The sequence below is a fragment of the Plectropomus leopardus genome, chromosome 20 (assembly GCF_008729295.1).
Source record: "Plectropomus leopardus isolate mb chromosome 20, YSFRI_Pleo_2.0, whole genome shotgun sequence".
Lineage (NCBI taxonomy): Eukaryota > Metazoa > Chordata > Actinopteri > Perciformes > Serranidae > Plectropomus > Plectropomus leopardus.
The window spans coordinates 14,727,070-14,747,792 of NC_056482.1; the positions used below are offsets into that span (position 1 = coordinate 14,727,070).

Consider the following 20,723-nt stretch of genomic DNA (forward strand, 5'->3'; position numbering starts at 1 on the left):
ACCATCCATCATGTCGGTGGTTAAACTCTGTCCTCATCAAGTCCTGCACAGACAATTCGGTTCAGGAGTCAAAGCACTTGTGACTTGAATCACGTATTTGACCTTTCTATAGTCCCCGTAACCAAAACAGCCGTAAACATTTAGATAGTTTGAGGGGAATTACACAAGCACGCCTTGTCTCTGAACCAGTAATTGAGAGGGCATGATGTCTCACATTGAGCTGGCTCTGAAGAGACATGTTTACGGTTACATTAGTTATTAGACTCACAAATCATGTACAAACAAGGCTTTGACATAATTCAAGAAGGATGCATTTAGTTTCAGAAAGAATTAAAATTATTTTAAATGATTTCTAGGCTTGATTCATGATCACAATTTCTCTGAGCGTTTTATTTGACCTTGGCACATGACAGCTGACCTCTTATCTCACTTGTCTTGTTTCCTTTTTGGCCTCCTGACTCACTGGCAGCAGTCGGACCAGCTTTAATTATAGCCACCACCGCATTCCACCACAGATAGATGGAGAGGCCTTGGGAGGGCAAGTGTGATTGGTATAGAAGAACATACTAAAATAGAGAAAGGTTCAAGATGGTTAAAAATAGACAGCAATCCCTGTTGTGTGATTTCATTTCTTTGGGATGGGGAGGCAAGCCATATAAATTTGCTGCTGTATCTTGACATTTGACTCTTTTCTCTCCTAATGCTAAGACAGGACAGCAACCATGGGCCAGAAGCTGGAGAGGCTGTCGGAAAAGGATGAGGAGTCCTTTGATAATTCAGATTGGTCGGGGCAAACTGGCGACACGCAACAATCAGAGACTGGAGAACAAAATGAGAGCAGCGATCAGGACGATGGCAGTTTTGTGACCCCTCAGGGTATTGGTTGGATTAGTGGGATCGGTGTCAGCAGTCAGGCCACTGGGCACGCAGGGGAGCTCACAGTCACTTCTGCACGTACAGACCCCCAAACTGGGCAGCCAATCAGGCCTCTAGGTCAGCGGGGGCACAATCCGAACACCAGGGCAGGGTGTGTGGGTGGAGACAGGGAGAGCCGGAGTGCCAGTCGAACTGCAGAGGAGTCAAAAACTGTCCTGAGCCCTAAGGAGACGAGACAAACTTCAAACAAAAGGCGACACTCTGAGAATAAGGCTGTGGCCTTTACTGGGACTACAGCTATGGAGGAGCAGGGAAATGAGAAGAAATCAGAACTCAAGTTAGGTCCTGACGCTCAAACTGGAAATCCAGTGAGCTCATCGGATCCCACGAATGAGGAGGACTTTGTGGTGCTTGAGAGGGATGAAACCTGGACGTCATCTGACGGGGAACGTAACATCACTTTTGACAAAAGTATAAAAACAGAGAATCCTCAATCACCTATTACAAGAGTGGAGAAAGACGCTTCTGCTGGACAGCCTTCCAGGAACGCCCCTCAAGAAAAGGGCAATGAGAGCAAAAGCAGAAGAAAATCAGACACACTTGCAGACACGACTGACAGTGTGGAAGCACATGTTGAGGGCTTACCAGCAGTCTGTTTTGAGAGGGAAATGGGTCCACATTTGGCTGAAGTGACAGGCAGCAGGTGTCGGCTAAAAGGAGTCGCTCATGTTGGAGCTGCCCAAGCTGGGACAACTGGGAAAGGAAGAGCAGAGGGGGAGCCAAACATGACTGACCACAGCACAGGGCAAGTTTCTACCAACATTAACGGTGGCCTGTTAAAAAGATTGAGCGCTGACATGCTTGATGAAGCCGGAGAGTTGATCACACAGGAGGAGCCAGGAAGGGGAAGAGAGATGAAATGGGAATCATGCTTGGAAAAGGTAGATCCTTCTTTAAGTGAATCAGTTCATCAATATGAGGAAAGCCACGATTCAGGATTCATTGCACAAAAAAGAGCAGAAGTGGATGACTCCCGTTTGAGCAAGTTTGCTGGCGTTGTCTCTAAGAGGGCTAAAGCAGGCGGTTTGTGTACAAAGAAAGAGCACAGCGACGTGCTCTGCAAAGTGGCCGACTCTCACCCCTCAAAGGCCGACCCACAAGAGGACATTCCCTTAATTTCAGTGGAACAGTGCAATCATCTTCCTCTGCCAGGGAATGAAGGCTGTGATGGAAAGATACAGGTCGCAAGCTTAAATCGGGAGACCCAGCTTGTTTGCTTCTCTGCTGTCATCACTCCTCCACCTGTAACTCATCTGATGCCCGACAGAGACACAACAAAGCCGACACAACTCGGTACAAGTGTGGTAAACTCACAGACGGCGCCAGATGCCTCGTGTGTTTCTAAAGATGAATCTTTGCCAAAAGAAAAACCCAGAGTTAAAGGTCCACCTCCACCTGTCCCCAAAAAACCTAAAAACCCTTTTATAAAGCTGAAAACTGCACAATTAAAGTCGACTGACATGCAAAGAAGAGGCAAAGATCATCTGCGTTCTGAGGAGAGGGTCAAGAGGAGACACACTTTTGATTTTAGCAAAGCTCTTCCATACAACACTCTGACTAATCAGGACATGTGCTTGCTGTGGGATGAAAGGGGCACTTACAGTGTGCCAACCAGCGTACGACGGCTGTCAGCGGACCTCAGCCCTTGGGAGAATCTTTCGCTCGGACACATGGATGACCAGTACGGAGACATGATCGACTTTGACTACTGTGTGCGTATGGCACAGCTGTCTCCAGACGAAGAGCCGCAAAACCTGGACATGTTGCACAGAAGAGTATTCCTGGAGAGAAGATCCAGATTTAAAAATTCACCTCCTCCTGTTGCAAAAAAGCCCCAAAATCGCATCGCGTCCACAGAGACACTTCACATACCTGAGAACGCGGCAGACAATGAAAGACTAAAACCTGCAAGTTCAGGGAAAAGAGAAATTTACCCAGAGTCCCTATCTGCAAGAATCAGCCGCGATAATTATGTCAATCGTAGAGACAACCACAGCAGCGATTCAGGACGTAGCAGTGAGGTGGGTTTATACAAGCCCGTGGCAGAAATTATCAAAGAAACAAATCAAATGCAAAGACACCCGGGTCGGGCCAAACCTGAGGGGCCCAAAGCTCAGGTTCGGGTGACAGAGGAGGGTCCAAGTGTGAAAGTTTCCCAGATTAAGGACACCTTTGATGTCCCAAAGAAATCCAAAGAGAGGGCACCAGAAGTTCAACCGCCTCCAAAGAAAGGTAAGGCCTTTGAACTGTTGATGTAGGAGATAACAGTTCTGTACTTTTTGAATGACCCAGTGTTTTATCAAAGCATTCATACACGCAAAAAATCAAGTGTGATATATAAGGATGAGAGGATACTTCATTTAAATTTAAAACATGTTCATGATACAACTTCTCTGTTTGTGTATGAAACTTATTAAAAACTAAATTGATAGACTCCAAAAGTTAATGGTCACATTAAAATGAATTTTATTGGGAAATGTTGACATTTTGAACATAAAAAGTTGTGCACAAATCAGTGTTTCTGAATCAGAAAAGGATTTATTGGCAAGTAGGTTCTAACTTATAAGCATTTTTCTTTCATCGTTGGTGCATGCATTAAACATATAATAAACATATTAAGAGGAATGCTAAAGGCAAAGTGCTGCAGCACTCAAGAACTTAAATATAAAACTTAAAAAAGCACTATTTAAAAATTACTATAGCATAACAAATGTAGTTGTTTTAAAATGAGCTGTACAGTTTTGTGCAGGAATTGTAAAAATATAAAGTGGGGAATTTGCAAAATTTCCAAATAGAGTAAGGGATTGTTTATATATTTATAATATTTTTTTAATTTATGAAAATTTAAAATTAATAACGTTTTTGGGTTTTTTTTTTACCTCTGTTAGCTCATTAGTTTTGATTTTACCATTTAATTCAAAGCAGTTGATGTATTAATGCTTTGCCAGCTATGTAACAACAGGACCTAATTCTTGTTATTTAATATACAACATTTAAACTCTGAAGCCTGATTTAATCAAGAATCTTGTTTTTCTTGTCTGATTGGGAGAGTAATTCAATAAAAAGAATAAAGGCTTTCCCACACATCTTTCACATGCCCTGAACTGTGATTCAGTAGCATTTACATTGATTTATTGATTTATATTTATTGATTCATTGATTTATTGAGAACAAAAAGAAACAAATCCACATTTTAGCTCTCTGTCATTTAGTCAGTCAGTCGATGATGATGCAGGGTTTTGAATCTGGGTGTGAGCAGTTTGGATATTCTCCCAGTGTTGACCTCAGATTCCCCCCACATCCCAAACACAAGTAGCCAAGGGTGAACTGCAAATTTATCCCTGGGTGTAAATGAGAGTATTAATGTGTTTATCAACTTTAATAATCCCTGTGGCAGTCTTGGAAACTGTCCATGGTGTTTCTCTGCTGCTAATGCACACTGGGACAGGCTCCAAATTCCTTGATCTTTTAGAAATAAGCAAGTAAAGAAAGAAGCAAATAAATTATTTGTCTTTCTACATCTTCCATCTATGCATTCATGATAATAATTATGATATTATAATATTTAAAAAATGTGCCCAGAAAATCTTTTATAGCATTATTTTATTGGCACAAACAAACAAAATATTTGCATCCAAACAATATTAAAAAAAAACAACAAAAAAACAACTCATCCCTTAGCAAAAACATGAAAAAGTATTGCAACTAATAACACAGTCCCATCATTCAGTAGAGACTTGCTGGTGCTCCAATAGTGTAAGAGGAGTCACATTTCTCATAGATATTCTGTGTAAGGGCACTCAAGTGTTTTTCATTTTGTAAACCAGTCTTAAAGCAACACACATTTTTCTGGTAGTGTATGGTTCCACCTCCCCATTTCCACTCGCAGTCTGTGAGAACATAACCGAAACCGTGTAAAAGTCATTCTCAAGTGGTCTTCAATGTACAGTGTGTACTCACATAAGTGGCTTTCCAATAGTTTCACAAAAAAAAAAAAAAACAATTACTTACAAGCCTTATTCGGGACTTTTAGCTGTATCAAATGATCCTCTGAGTTGTCTCTTCACTTCTCATCTGTGTAAGCTTATGAAAAGAAAGAAAATGGTTATGGGCCTCCAGGTGTACCCTGTTGGCAGCCAGATTTGGCCCGCAGGCCACATGTTTTTAGTAGCCTATTAATGGGCAAGACCATCATAGCATTACAGTGCAGTACATAAACGGTATAAAATTCTTGAAAAAGCTGCATTTAATCAACCCTAACAAGTGCAAATATATTCTGTGAGACACAATTGCAGTAAAATGTGGAGAAAAGAGATGATTAATAGCGGATTCTTCTGACTGCTTGTGGTGTGTGGGTGCATCACAGACTATGGGGGTTTCTCATTGTGTTTGGACAGTGCAGGCTGGGGTGGGGTAGGATGGGATGGGACAGAGGGGGAGGGGAGGGACCATGATACAAAAGATGTTGCTGGCAATGAAAATACACATTTTTTGTACAGCTGAACAAAAAATTGAATCCATTCAGTGCGTCTACTTAAAAAAGACACGAGGAGGATGCAACGCCAAACCCAGTTTTCCTGCAGCCCCATCCCCATTCACAGCCTTGGGAAATGAAATCTGACTTTCGTTTGCGCATGTGCAGTAGCCGGTCGACAACGTATCCTATTGAATTTAATAACGATGAGAGTAGACGATTGCTAGTCTTCCGCAGGTGAGAAGCGACCAGGGGATGCTCTGTTTGTCAACTGGCATCCAGAATTACCTTTAGATTTAAAACACTGTTTCCGGGCCACATATTTGCAGACAGGAGGGGGAATAAGTGCAAAACGGCTGAGCTTTTTTTGTGGAGACAAGGGATACTAGAGCAACGTCCTGCAGGATAAGGGCGCGCCTAAACTACCAGATTCATGTGTTGTGATTGATTACCCCCGTGCTGACGAAAATCTTGCATAGATTTAGGAGGTAAGAAAACCCCAAAAGTGTCTTTGCATGGTGCATTTTGCATGTGATCTTTCGGTCGGGGCTGTGCAGCATCTATTTAGCTCTCGCTGGATGGGTTTGAGAATGGGAGCAGCCAAAAACCTTGGGTGGAAATATCTGCACTTGCGTCAGCTGGCGGCGGTCCACCGCAGCTAACAGTTAGCGGCTAGGCTAGGCGGCTAATGCTAGCTAACTGATGAGCGGCTCGGATGCAAAACACACTGTCTGGATGGCGGAGCAGTAGACAAAAAATACACATTTTACTCTAGGTTGGCAGCTTTTCGTGTACATATAATAGTAGTCAAGTTGATACTTGTTTGATATATTAAAAGAAACACTCCTCTTCGGTTGCCTCCGCCTTGTATGGGGTGCAACGGTTCTGTATCGGCTGTTGAGCCGGGACCAGCCCCGGCACAGCTGCCTAGCCGCTGGGGCAGTGCGGCGGAACACGGTCCACGAATATCCTCGCTACCTTTAACGTTTAACTTCACTTTACTTATTTAACTTATTTATTTATTTATTTATCATTTTCACCAATCTAAACGCCTTATTATGCGGCACGCTTTGTTTCGTTATCAAGTGATAATCACATCTGGAGCGTACCCACCAAAATACAAATCTGCATCCTCCATCCACCCCCTTGTTTCGGGGACGTTAATGTTAGCAAGCTTTGCTAGCTTAAGTTATCTCTATCTGAAGCTTTCCCACATCGTTAATGACTTGTTTTAAGACTACTATCGCTATAGCGTTAATTTAAAATCATAGAGCCTCATTTCGTATTTATATTTTTGGTTTATAGCGGCTTAATTTAATGAGGAGGGGGGCACACACCGAGCTTTGTGGTAACGGCTAACCTTAGCTAGCAACCATTGTTTAACGTTAGCACAGTGCAGCTGTTTCCATCCTATTGAGGGATTTTGGAAATACTTAGTATAAACCTTAGAAATGCAAAATTATAATAAGCTAGGCAGAGTTGCAGTGATGGTGATTGCATCTGTGGTTGTGTCTACCTATTTAGTCGCACTAATAGTAATAACAGAGGCCAGACTCCTGCAGGGCTGCTGCCTTTTTATCAGAAATTCTCCCTCAAATATTTAGCATCAGTCTGTATGTGCTGAATCAAGGCAGTCTGCCATCGTGATGCTCAGTAATGTCCTGCTGTACTGTAAGCTGCACAGTTCCCACCGTCATGGAAAACCTGGAAAAGTCACTGAATTTCACAGTCACGTTTTCCAGGCCTGGAAAAGTCATGGAACTACTAAAAAATCATTGAATAGTGTGGAAAAATTATGGAAATCTGTTGAGTGAAATAATTAAATGCCATTAATGTAACATAATGATGATTTTTCTATAGCTGACTACTAATGGAGCTCTAATATGCCTCAACATTTGACATTTATTTGTTCATTATGTATGTTTGTTCATTTTTTCTCTGTCTCTCCCTTCATGTCTGCCCACAGGGCATGTCTAATATTTTTTTTAACACTTTTGACTGTATGGAAGGTGCATACCACATCTGGTATTTATTTTACTGCTGATTGGAAGGCATGTTTTCTTTAAACATCTTTTTTCCTCTTTTTCATTTTTGGCATTTTTTTCTTTTAATTTTTGGCAGTTTTCTTCAAATAAAAAATTAAACATTTTTGAAGATTTTTAAGAAAATACTTTTCTTTAAAAAAATTTGACTTTTTTACACACTTTTAGCAACTTTTTTTTTTTAAGGTGATTTTGATAGAAAACTTTGGGGCGGTTTCTTTTCTTGAAAATTTGAAAGGCATGTTTTCTTTGAAAATCACCAATATGACAAAAAATTTTCACAGACAGAAACTGTAAAAACAGACATTATTATTGTAGTCCCAAATTTCTGACGGTCCATTTGGGATGCATAAGGACAGTCATATTGGATGCTGAAATTAAGTGTAAATAGAGTTTGAATCTCATATGTTTGAGAAAAATGTTGGGGAAGAAAAAAAAATCCCTTTAGGTCCTTAAAAAGTCATGTAAACATTTCTGAAATTTTGTCCATGACACTGTGGGAACCCTGGAGCTGGGTGGTGATGAGGTGTAGAGCAGCGTGTTGTGATGTATGGCATCATCTGAAGCCTGCAGAGGCTGAAGCAGCTCATGTTGTCAGATACATTTTTGGAGTGAGGGTATAGCTGCTCCTGAATGGAGCGCTAATACCGGCTGAGGGAACACATTGTTCTGATCAGCCGTAAACTGTGTGCTGTCCAGGTATCATGCAGCCCTGCAGCAACATCATCACTGTTCACAGCTTTGTGGGGCATTGTGCTATGAACCAACTATATCCAGGGTAAGGATGTGATTCATAATAAAGTTTATGTCGAGTAATACAACTTGAAGCTGTTAATTTTCTATCTCACGTGTTAATAGTTACAGATGAAAGGGCTTTTTTGTGGCTACATGTACAGTACTGATGTGCTGTGTTAATGCAGTGTGTTGTAGAAAGATAGTACTGTCATAGAATAAACTAAGATTTTAAGAAAGTGTCTTTCTGTTTATGCAAAGAGATGTCCACATGTGAAGATGTCATGTGATGTCCTCACATGAACTGTACAGACAGTTCTGACTGTAATGCTGATTTAGATTATGTGGTTTGTGGCCATTTTTGCAGTTCTCTTGTATCAGACATGAAGTTGTCTAAATACTCATGACTTCATTGTCTACACCAATCATACTCAACTTGATTGAAAAAAGCAAATGCGTTTAATATTCTAGTAGGCTAACAAGAGTTTAATATGAATTTGTAATATTAATTATTTATATGAATTTCAAAAAACAATACTTGGCGTCTGTGTATCGATGCAATATTGCCACAAATAATAACGCAATACTATTTTGTATATATCATTTTTTTCCCCACACTTCTATTAAGAATATAGAAAAATTAAGCATTTATTTGAAAAATGCTTTTAAAAAAGGACATTAAATTCTAAAAACATGGGTTCTTAGGTGTCACCAAAATAATCTTCTAAAATCTGAGCAACAAAGTTATTTTTAAATTAAAGCTTTAAATCAGAGATAATATTTGATGTTGATGCAAAACTGTAAAATTTGCTCCAGTGTTGCTGAGGAACATTTTGTAAAAATCCATGTTTGTTGATCAGATCAAAAAGGCTGTGATTCAGCTTTTCCGTTTTCAAAATCTGCGTCTCAGTGTAACGAAGCAGGTGGTTTGGTGTGATGACAGACCTGTGAATAACAGGAGAAAAACCCTGCAGCCTGTATAACAGCTCAGTATGTCGCTTCAGACTGGCAGCTTAATTACCGCCCGGAGACACTATATTTTCCACATAATTACACAGCAAAGCATGTCACTAAAATGATGAAAAATCTTCCTCTGGTGTCAAAGACAGTTTTTTTTTTGGAATTACAATATACAATGCTAAGGCGAATTGAGTTTAAGGAGATTTCCCATCGTGTTTGGCTTTCATGTTTTGGCTGCAGATCGGATCTAACGGTTTCCAAAGTTGTCAAAATGCCAACATTGGAATTTGCTGCGAAAATGATCATCTGCTCTCGATAAATGACTTCTCTTCAACCTCGAAGCAGAAATGAGAGTTACAAAAAGAAACAGGAAGCAGTAAACATGCTTGAGGGTGTACTGAGCGCAATGTGATTATTAAATACAGATCAACAATTCAAACCATTTCCAGAATCATGGAGCAGCAACAGGCCATCTGTGGCGTGCTCGCAGGAGATCATGTGGTTAAAAAAAACATCTCTGTTGGCATTTTTTATGAATGTATTCCTTTCTGCTGCAACCATATCAGTGATTGCAATTCTGTCTTCTCACTACTTACACTTTGTTGTATTTTCTGTTAGTTAAACAAGATGAAGTATTTTTAATTCTTAATTCATTTCCTGCAGAAAGGTAAGAAAGGAAGTGGCTTGCTTTTTTAAATCCCAAGAAAAGTCCCCCGATTGTGATTTTTGCTCCGCAGCAGAAACTGCTGGGCTGCAGATTCGTGATCTGCAGTACATTGCAGAAGTGGAGCTAATTTAACTTTCTGAGGCGTCATGAAGTAGCTTAAATATTCATGAGCACTAAAACTTTAAATTTGTGCTCTTGTCTAGTCACAGTAAATTGAGCATAAGTGCTTCCCAGTCCAAACACAATAATGAACTGTGAAATATTAAAGTCAGCTGACCATTTGAACTTAATTACCCTACAGTTTGTGTGATGGCATTTAAAAATATCTACATACATATGAGCTTTTATCTTTTACACGATTTCTACAACCCTGCTCTTATGTGTTCTTACCTATTGGATATAATAACAATGTCTCCAGTATTTTACTTGATTGGGGTTTTTTGCTTTTTTGATACTGCTTTTGTGAATGACAGACCTGTGCTGTACTTTAGTATTAATATTTTTTTAAATAATTCGATATTTGGTAGAATTGTGATTGTCATTGCTTTACGGTTGTCTGCTGGTGGAGCTGCAGTGATTCATTTGATTGTTTGTCAACTACTAAAAATATTCACAAACTAATTTGATAAACAATTAATTGGTTTGAGTATTTTTTTTATGAAATTAAAATCTGATTCCAGCTTCTAAAATGTGAGTATTTTCTGTCTTTTTGACTCCTCTGTAACAGTAAACTGAAAATTTTGGGGTTGTGGACCAAATGGGACATGGCACTGATCTACATTTTTTATCATTTTCTGCCAATGTATAGACCAAACAATTGATTGATTACCTAAGAAAATAATTGACAGATTAGTCAACAGTGAAAATAATAGTCACTTGCCGCCCCACCTCCCTAGTCAACAATTTTTGCAGAACATATGAACTTTTTCTCTCAGTCTCACAGAAGTCTGGAAAATGACTCTAAGATAAGGAGCTAAACACAGCTGTAGGAAGAATATGTTTACCTCAAATGTTTGCCTGTAGGTAATGCTGATTTATTTCCTTTGCACACGCAGGAACAAACTCAGTCACAGTTAAAAAGCATAATCTTAGATCAGACAGGCTGCGCTGGCAGTAAACCAAACTAACCCCGAGGTTTCCTCGGCATGCTCAGTGTTGACAGAAGGACGCTCATTTTCGGATTCATAACATCAGTTTCTCTGGGAAAATGGCCACTTTCTGCACATTTTATTTCGTATTGGAATGACTTTGGTTGGGCACTTTTCTGAAGAAAACACTCTCACTGTATGTACTCTTATTTCTTATATCTGCAGATATGTTGCGGCGAGTTGTGCGACAGAGCAAGTTCCGTCATGTGTTTGGTCAGGCCGTGAGGAACGACCAGTGCTACGATGACATCCGTGTGTCCAGGGTCACATGGGACAGCTCCTTCTGTGCCGTCAACCCCAAATTTGTTGCCATCATCATAGACGCCAGTGGGGGAGGAGCCTTTCTTGTACTTCCTCTACAAAAAGTGAGTGACGTTCTGCCACACTTTCTCATTTCCATCAAGGGTTGTGAAAATGAGAAAATAAGCGTTAGCATCATCAAAGTTAAAACCCCATAAAACAGAAGGTAGAGTGTCTCTACATACACCCTCCTCGCCATTAGATCGCAAGGGAGAGAGGAATGATATTGACCTTCACGTTGTCTTTAGAAATGAAAACAGTTTTTGCGCACTGATATCCAAACACACATCTCTTCCCGTCTCTCTCCATATCTCTCTTTCAGCTTTTACAACCCACAAACGTGAAGTGCGGTTTTATATGGCCGGTGTGACTGGTTAGTCACCGAAAGTCTCATTTCCCTTGAGTGCAGGATGGAAACATATATTTGGCATATAACACAAGATAATGGCAAACTAAAACTAAAAACTAAAGCATGCTGGATTAAAACTGGAAAAAAGTATTTGTCATTGCGTAGGGACTTTAATTATAGACTATAATGCACTATTTTCACCAAGCTAGTGGCTCCTTTCAGGGTTAGCTCCACCCCTTTCATGCAATATGGTCTTCTCTGCCTCCAGAAATCTAAGATGGTGACATTTATAAACTGGAAGCCTAAAAACTTGAGTCCACAAACCAATGGGTGACGGACCTACAGTACATCCATTATTGCATTATTGCATGAAGTGTTAAAAAATATATTGATTCTAGATGGTAGGGGCTCTGGTGTTTTCAGGTTTTTTGTTCTAGTGTGACATTTTCAAATCCTGCGCACAGGGGCTTTAGCTGCTGAGAAGGAATAAAAAGCTGCATGACGCAACTGAAGACCAAAAAAAGACTCAGAGTGAGCAAAGTCTATCCAGAGAAACAAGGGTTCTTCTGTAACAGTACTCTGTCTCGTAGTAAAGGACTGAGAGCATATATCCAATCAATCCTTCAGGCCTGTCTGTGGTCAGCAGACCTTCAGCATGCTTCTACTGCGACCCAGAGGTTCATATCTCTAGTAAAAACCGTAGATAATCAATGGTTAAATCTGCTCAGTAGTAAAGGCATCCGATGTGTGTCCCGTTACAGCTGGCTCATTGAACACATGATACTAACAGAGGGGATGGATGCTGTGCCATTGTTTTAAGCCACTGAGGTAATCAATTTATATTGACTGTAAAATATCCTGCCTCTGGAGAAGCTGCGGTAACTTCAGCATACTCAGGTAAAAAGATCCAGCTATGATGACAGTGGATGACGTCATAAGAGTAAAATGTGTAAACCTTGTCCTTTAAATTCAATTAAATATTCTTTGTGGTCACAACTGGCCCAGAGGATCAAACATAAAACGGGATCAAACTGGTACAAACGTATAACAATGTGGACTACTACCTGTATAAGGAGGTCATTCTGTCAGGTACAGATATCTGTCTGAATAGGCTACTACCTGTATGAATGTAGTTAAATATGAAATAGGTCATTATTTCCGGTACAAATATCTATCAGAACAGACCACTACCTGTACAAATGTGTAGTAGGTCTTTCTGTGAGGTACAGAAATCTATTAAAGTGGACTATTACCTGCATAAATGTGGAGGAGGTCATTCTGTCAGGTACAAATAAGTATCAGAATAGACTACTACCTGTAAAAGTGTAGATAAATAATAAAAAGGTCATTCTGTCTGCTCCAAATATTAGGTTCAAAATTGCTCATTTCAGTTGACTTCTGAGTGTAATTTTTCAAATTCTTATTATTATGCTTTAAGTGTTTTTAGCCAAGCATGAGGACAGATGTGTAATAAAGTTTGAGTGTGACGGTCAGAAATGAGTAATTGCTTTGTCTGATTAACTTCTACAGGATAGTTAAATCAGCCTTGTTACTCATTTTCATATCTCTCTGTCTGATATCAGCTCGCAGGACGTTATTGCTCTTCTGCATGTCGCAGTCTTTGTAACAACGTTGTCTTTTGTCTCACAGTGTGGCCGCATAGACAAGGTCTACCCTACAGTATGTGGACACACGGGCCCGGTGTTGGACATCGACTGGTGTCCTCATAATGACCTTGTCATCGCTAGCGGTTCGGAGGACTGTACAGTCATGGTAAGGACCCGGTTGATTTCTGAGGGATCACATGAGCTTTGAGTTTTTCCTGGTTTATTATGTCTGTGCCTTAACAGGCAAGCAATTATAAGTACTTATGTAACCAATTTCACTTTACCCTCAACGTCTGATCTACAGCTAGAATGTGTAGCCAGTGATAAAAAATGATCCTGCTGCAAATGATGGCCTTGTTCTTATTCATTTGCCTTTTAACTGTATGATTTTCAAAGGTTTGTTATATACCTTTTTAAAGCTTGTGATGTTCATTTGTTGAATTCAATTTACTTTCAGTACTTCTTTAGACTATAGGTTGCAGTGGTTTTGAATAAGCACAAGTAAAGATGACTTTCTTAGCTTTCTTTGCGTGTTGTTTTCCAGTGTCTGCCACAGATTATAATACAATCTTGTCTTCCTGTCCTCATTTGTCTTCCTGTGCATTTGTATCAGCACTGACACAGAGCCTTAGCCCAATGTCTGCACTCTACTCTGCAAACATCAGCACTGCAAAATTATTTAAGTGTACAAAAGTATGTAGCTGTACGAGCATATGTAACTGGTTTATTTTTCTCACTCAGGTGTGGCAGATCCCTGAGAACGGGCTGGAGACTCCTCTTTCGGAGCCTGTGGTTGTGTTAGAGGGCCACTCTAAGAGGGTCGGCATCGTGTCTTGGCATCCCACCGCTCGCAATGTTCTTCTCAGTGCAGGTAACCTCTAAATGAGGCCTCACCCTGTGCCCTCAAACTGAACGATATTTTGTCTGCCATTTGTAGTCTACTACCTGTATAGATGTAGAGTAGGTCACCTTGTCAGGTACAAATATCTATCAGAATGGACTACTACCTGTATACCACTCTGTACTTTTAGTACTTTTCTAGTGCTACATGTGATAATAAAGAGCAGAGGAGAAGAATCTCTGAGTACAGAGAGAGTGAAACTACATCACCCCTACAGCTTGTTCAAAAATCATTACATTTTTGTTTTTACAGAAAGAGTGAAGTACTGAAAACAGGGTTCACATGGTCATGGAAAACCTGGAAAAGTCATGGAATTTCACAATAACATTTTTCATGCCTATAAAAGTCATGGAATTAATAAAAATCATTAAAAGTTCTGAATAGTCATGGAATTTTTATAATATGTTTTAGTATTCTTCCATTGATAATCGTCCATGTAATGTGACATAATGGAAAATAATGTTTTTGTATCTGTCGATGTAATGCAGCTCTAATATTCTTCAGTGTGTGACATCACGTATATTTTGTCATTTTGTATGCCGGCTAGCTGAAATTATGTTTGAATCGAGTTTGAAACTTTAATGTTTAAATAACACTTGCAAAGTCATAGAAAGTTTTGTCCATGAAAATATGTGGGAACCCCGAAAAAAGTAATGATACAAAATTCCAGGTGTCCATCCCAGTAGAAGTACTAGGACCAGTTTAAATGTGATTGGTACCCAACCCTCACCATTTGTCCACTGCGTAAAGCTGAACTCTATATCTGACCAACCATCTCACACTGCCTTCTGTCATGTTGCTTTGTGTGATGCAAAGTGCTTAAAATAACCTTGGACACAGAGGTGTGTGTAGTCAGGCTGTGCTGCATGTGTCCATTTTAGGGTGCGACAACCAGATCATCATTTGGAATGTGGGCACGGGAGAGGCCATGATCAACCTGGACGACATGCACCCCGATGTTATCTTTAGTGTCAGCTGGAGCCGCAACGGCAGCCTGCTCTGCACCGCCTGCAAGGACAAGAAGGTCCGCGTCATCGACCCCCGTAAAAAAAAGATTGTTGTGGTAAGTGGAAACGCATCAGGGATTTGGGGGCTTGGATGCTTCTCGCGTGAAATAATCTTTCCGAGAATCACCCACCAAACTGATGACTCAATTCAGCTACAAACACGACCAATCTGACAAGTGTGTTTCTGTTTTTAGGAGAAGGACAAAGCTCACGAGGGAGCTCGACCAATGAGAGCCATCTTTTTAGCAAATGGAAACATTTTCACCACTGGATTCAGCCGCATGAGCGAACGCCAGCTGGCCCTGTGGAAAACTGTACGTCACTCATACATCACAAATACTCTGCCGTCTTGTTCATGCAATAAAAGTCAAAATTTTTGTTAGTGGTTTCTGTTGTTTTTTTCTGTGCTGCCTGAATGTAAAATTATGTTTTTATTTCCAATTAAATTTAAATTTTCATTACACCTCATCTCCAGTTGGGGGCGTTAAATTCAAAGGTTCCAGATCGAATTAATAGGAGTCTTTTTTTTTCTTGTATCAGCAGAGTATGATTTGCTTTTTTTCATTATTGCCTGTAGGTGCTGTGCAATTCAAGGGTCGTCCAGAATTTATTATTAAGCTTCAAATACTGAATTTTGTGTTTCCAGGACAACATGGATGAGCCAATATGTGTCCAAGAGATGGACTCCAGTAATGGAGTCCTGCTGCCCTTCTATGACCCTGACACCAACGTAGTCTACCTGTGTGGAAAGGTGAGGATCTAACAATGTGATTCCCAAACCGACTTTCAGATATCAGACATACTTTCTTGATCCCTGAGGGGAAACTGGGACATGGCACATTTGCTCTTAACATATTTCTGTGCTTATACTTAGTATAAGAAAATAGAATTGAGAAAATTGCCCAAAAATGTACTTTGTGCTACAGTATAACACAATATATACATATAAATATAAGAAATAAGAGAAATGTGTAAGAAATATATGTACACAGCTGTGTTTTGAGCTGTGACTGTGTGTCTTCAGGGTGACAGCAGCATTCGGTACTTTGAGATCACTGATGAGGCGCCGTTTGTTCACTACCTCAACACGTTTTCCACCAAGGAGCCCCAGAGAGGGATGGGGTACATGCCCAAAAGAGGCCTGGATGTCAACAAATGTGAAATCGCGAGGTATCCCAGCAGTTTATTGTTTGTTTTTTTTACATTTGACGAGTTTGTTTGTGAAGCTAACTCAGACAGCTCTTGTTATATTTTGAATATTACAGATTTTGAAAAAACACCCAGATTTTTGAGTTGAGTTTAAACCAAATCATACCTAGCTTTTATGTCAAGGAAGACATTACTACCACTACAACTAAGGATTATTTTCTTTTTACAGTAATCTACCTTTTTTCAGTTCACTGTTTGGTCTTCAAAACTTCAGAAAACTTTCTTTTCGCTCAAGGTCGTTTTATTGGTATTTAAAGTCATACAAAATGCAATAAATACATTTCATGAAAGACACAATTGTGTGTAAAAGAAAAAAAATCATAAGCCAAAGTAATATATCTAAATGTTTTGTTTTGTCCAACCAGTACCTCAAAACCCAAAGATACCAGAGGAGATTTTGAAAACCTGCAAATATTCAGATTTCTGTGGCTGGAACCAGAGGAATAGGGGATAATTTTTTGCGGATCTATTTTCATCATTGTTTAATATGCTGTCGATTGTCTTATTAATTAGTTAAGACAATTGATTGAATTAATTAGTTAACTAATCATTTCAGCTCTGGGCATCACCACAGTTTATTATACATTTTTGTATAGATTTTTTTAAAATAAGATTTTTGAAAATATTTAATATAAACAGATACATTATCAAAATTTTTCTAAGGAAACTTATGAGCCTTACAAAGTTGAAAATAATAAAATTACTCTTACTGTTGTGTGTTTTCTCTGTTGCACTTTACTTTTCCGCTATGTGTCATGTTAATCATATTATCTTAATTTTTTCTGTAGGTTTTACAAATTACATGAGCGGAAATGTGAACCAATCATCATGACAGTCCCGCGTAAGGTAAGTCTGTTTACATTAACTCGTAAATGTGCTCTTATTTTTGTAACCTTTCCTTATGGCATGTCCTGTGTCCTCTCCACCAGTCGGATCTGTTTCAGGACGACCTGTATCCCGACACGGCCGGCCCTGACCCCGCCCTGGAGGCGGAGGAGTGGTTTGCCGGGAAGAACGGAGGCCCCATCCTGATCTCGCTCAAAGATGGCTACGTCTCTACGAAGAACCGGGATCTGAAAGTGGTCAAGACGAATGTTCTGGAGACCAAGCCGCCCACTAAAGCAGAAAACATCCCGACTGTCCAGAAGCACGCTTCTCCACAGCCCTCAGTAGTGAGTCTCAACATGTTGCATTTCCTACTTATTTTTCCTTTAACTGCAGATCTTACTTTTGCTCAGAATTTGTTTCCATAGCTAGGTCTTTAAAGAGGAAATAGACACATTTTTTGCTTTAACTTGTCATTTTTAAGTAAATGTTGATTGCACACTGTAATGGCTTTAAAATGACACCATCAGTGTTTGGTTCCCCATAAACCTCGCAGTTCACGATGCGATTCTGTCTGCCAACGGGTACAATCTCCCGAGAAAAATGAAGGCTTGATTTACAGCACAGTAAGTCAATCCCAAAAATTTAAAAAGGTACCACATGTCAAGTCTTCAAGTCTAGTTTTGGCTGACATCGCATTTCGGCACAAAGCTTTCATCAGAGCATTTGCAGTGAAGTGGGTCAATCATTATGCAAACAAAACAGGAAGAGCGTAGAGATTTTGCTTTCGCTGTGGCAATCAGTAGCTCTCCCAACTTACCAGAAAGTATCAATGCAAGTTGTCTGCAGGAACTATTCCCAGTTGCAGGAATGGTGGACTGTGGAACAACTGAAGTAACTGGTAGTTGCTCAGCTCTGAGGAAAAGGGACAGCCATCTAGTTGTCTTTGCAACCATCAATAACACCACTTGGAAAAGTTGAAAAGTTGCCTGTTTTCACATTGAAACGGAGTATTATTACAGCTCCCTCTAAGATGAAGCACTGAAGGCTTTGATTCTCTGCCTAAACCTTGTTGGGCTTGATCCGACCTGACCCATCGAGTTTGGGCCGGGCTGTCATTTCTCGTTTGGGATCTTCTATTTCCATATGAAATAACCAGTGGATACATTTTACTTTCACTGCCCCCACTCTGTAGAATCAGGGTGAGATTTTGAAGTAACATCAACTACTTTTAAGGTGTGTGGAGAAGGGAGATGAATCAAAGACACAGAAACTCCAACAAAACTTGTAGCATTTAGAGCAACTTTATTTAAAGACCACTGCTGCTCTGACAGTGCGGTGCTCCGAACAGAATTATATATTCCAACATCCTGAATTCATGAACGGTTTAGTTTTTGCCAAATTGTGTCCAAAAACTGCTGCCGTGGTTCAGGTTCAAGTCGAGCTTGAACAGAAAGTTTGGGTTTTTATAGAGTTGGGCCTGATGTTTTAGCTCCAGTCAAAGCTCAGTTGCACTTAAAACTCGCAGACAGCACTTCTTGCTGACATTTAGACTCTCTCATTCACAGTGATTATTATGGTTGGAACATTTTACCAAAGTTGTGAATCAGCACATACTCTGGTATTTGGGTCATGATTCGGTGGAACAGCAAAGGAAAACTGCTGGATGGCTTCACTGTCTCTAAAATCCCTGCTCATTCTGACAAGATTAAACACAAATGGTTTTTGAAGTTGATCAAATACAGAAAATGTCTCAAAAAATCTTCTTAGTTCTGGAAATCTTTGGTAGAGTCAGATGAGAGGTGTAAAGGGCTCGGCGGAGCTAACTTCCTCTCTGTTTTTGCCCAGAAAATGGAGGATAAACTGGAAGAGGTACTCCGAGAGTTCAAGTCACTCAGGGACCGTGTCATCCTCCAAGACCGTCGAATCGCCAGACTGGAAGAGCAGGTTGCCAAGGTTGCCATGTAAGATGGCGTATTTTGGAGAGGAATCGAATGAACGGGGGTCAGCCACAGCCAAATTCTCAGATTCGGCTTCATTGAGCTTGGCGTCGTCTCCATGATGAGACCAAGCCCCACATTCCAAGATGAACTTTATTTTTTTCCTCATCAAGTCTCCAGTTTCACACTTTCGCCCCAACACACACAGAGAAAAGGAAAACTCTCGCAGCTCATGTACACAATTGAAGAAAAGACATTTTTGTTGAAGGAAAAAGTCTTAATTTTTTTGTTTTTTCAAACTGTGGTAAAACATTCTTATGTGAAGTTTGTACTTACTACTCAAAAACTGTATGTAGCATCAGTATTTCCATTGTTATTTTTTGTGTTGCCAAATATGAAACGTGCGGCTTCGTGCACAGCTTTTACTTTTATTTTCTCTCCTGTTGTACATTCCAGTCACAACCTGCTAGATTGATTTAGTCAAGCTGGATTTTTTTAAACAATAGTTGTTGAATTTTTCTCCTCCAACCAGTTTGCTCATTGATAGCCATCAGATTTATGAATGTGGAAGAATTCCTTCTGAAACGTTTTATTCCTGTTCTTCTGGGCTTGAAATTTAGGTTTGGGTTTTATTGGGGAGGGGGGAGGGGAGGGGGGATTGCATCTCTCTGGTGTAAATGTTGTGCAAATGTAGTGGTGCCTCTTGTCACTGTTAAGGGTCAAACTAAAGTCGCCCTCTCCAGTGCATATTTGGTGTTGGGAAGGGACCACTCACCCAGCTTGTGTTTCACTGAACCCCTGACAAACAGTTCTGTGCACATAATAAAGATTTTACACATGAAAACTGCTGTTTTCCTTTATTCTTTGGCTTGTAACTCTGTACCTGCAGTTTGTGGAGCTCTTCTTGTGTCAGTGAGAGCGTTACTCAATTTCACCTCTGCCATCAGATATGGATTTGAAAAGTCAGCCTGGTGAACTTTCCATCGCTCTGTATGTTTGAGCAGCTGATATTAGTCGGCCAAAAAAGAGATTTGATGACTGTTGAACGGTAGTGGAATTTAAGTGCATTTACTGAAATGCTGTATCAATACAATTTTGATGTACTTGAGTGTTAGTTATGTATTTTCAATTATGTTATAGAAAAAAAAAAGTTTCTCGTTTGTTTTTGTCCTTTTTTGTTTTGGAAATTTCCAGGTAATTTTCTTGTAATTTTAACATTTTTCTTGATTATGTTTTGAGTCACTTCTTGAAAAAAAATACCTCTTTTGTGTTCTTGAAAGGAATCAAGCAGGTTTCAAAGGGTTAAACTTGATGATCTATACTGAATGACTTTTTTATAGGAGCAAAACAGTGACCCTCATCATTGCTTGATGTTAAAAACACTAAAAATGAATAGTTTATCCTCCTGACACTTTAAAAAATATATATATATTTTCCCCCACAGTTCTTTAAACCACCGCTCAGTGTGACTCATCAGCACAGGAAGTGACAGTTAAGATTTCCACACTAGAAGAACATTTCTGTTTCCTCACAGGGTACAAAGTGTCAGACTGAACTTTGTATTTTGTTTGCTGATGCACTTCAGTAATGAAAGCAAGGGCAACAAATGGATGCATTTCAAACCCA

At 39.9% G+C, this 20,723-nt stretch overlaps 1 protein-coding gene across 1 annotated transcript; it reads left to right on the forward strand.

Moving 5' to 3' along the window:
* The first annotated feature begins 645 nt into the window (after positions 1-645).
* On the forward strand, positions 646-19,941 carry LOC121959711. The gene is made up of 11 exons (XM_042509172.1): positions 646-3,168; positions 11,125-11,324; positions 13,259-13,381; positions 13,957-14,086; positions 14,998-15,179; positions 15,318-15,437; positions 15,770-15,874; positions 16,148-16,293; positions 17,121-17,178; positions 17,262-17,504; positions 19,006-19,941. Exons 1-11 carry the CDS (start codon positions 723-725, stop codon positions 19,123-19,125), a joined length of 3,873 nt encoding a protein of 1,290 aa, XP_042365106.1. The 5' UTR covers positions 646-722; the 3' UTR covers positions 19,126-19,941.
* The last annotated feature ends 782 nt before the right edge of the window (positions 19,942-20,723 follow it).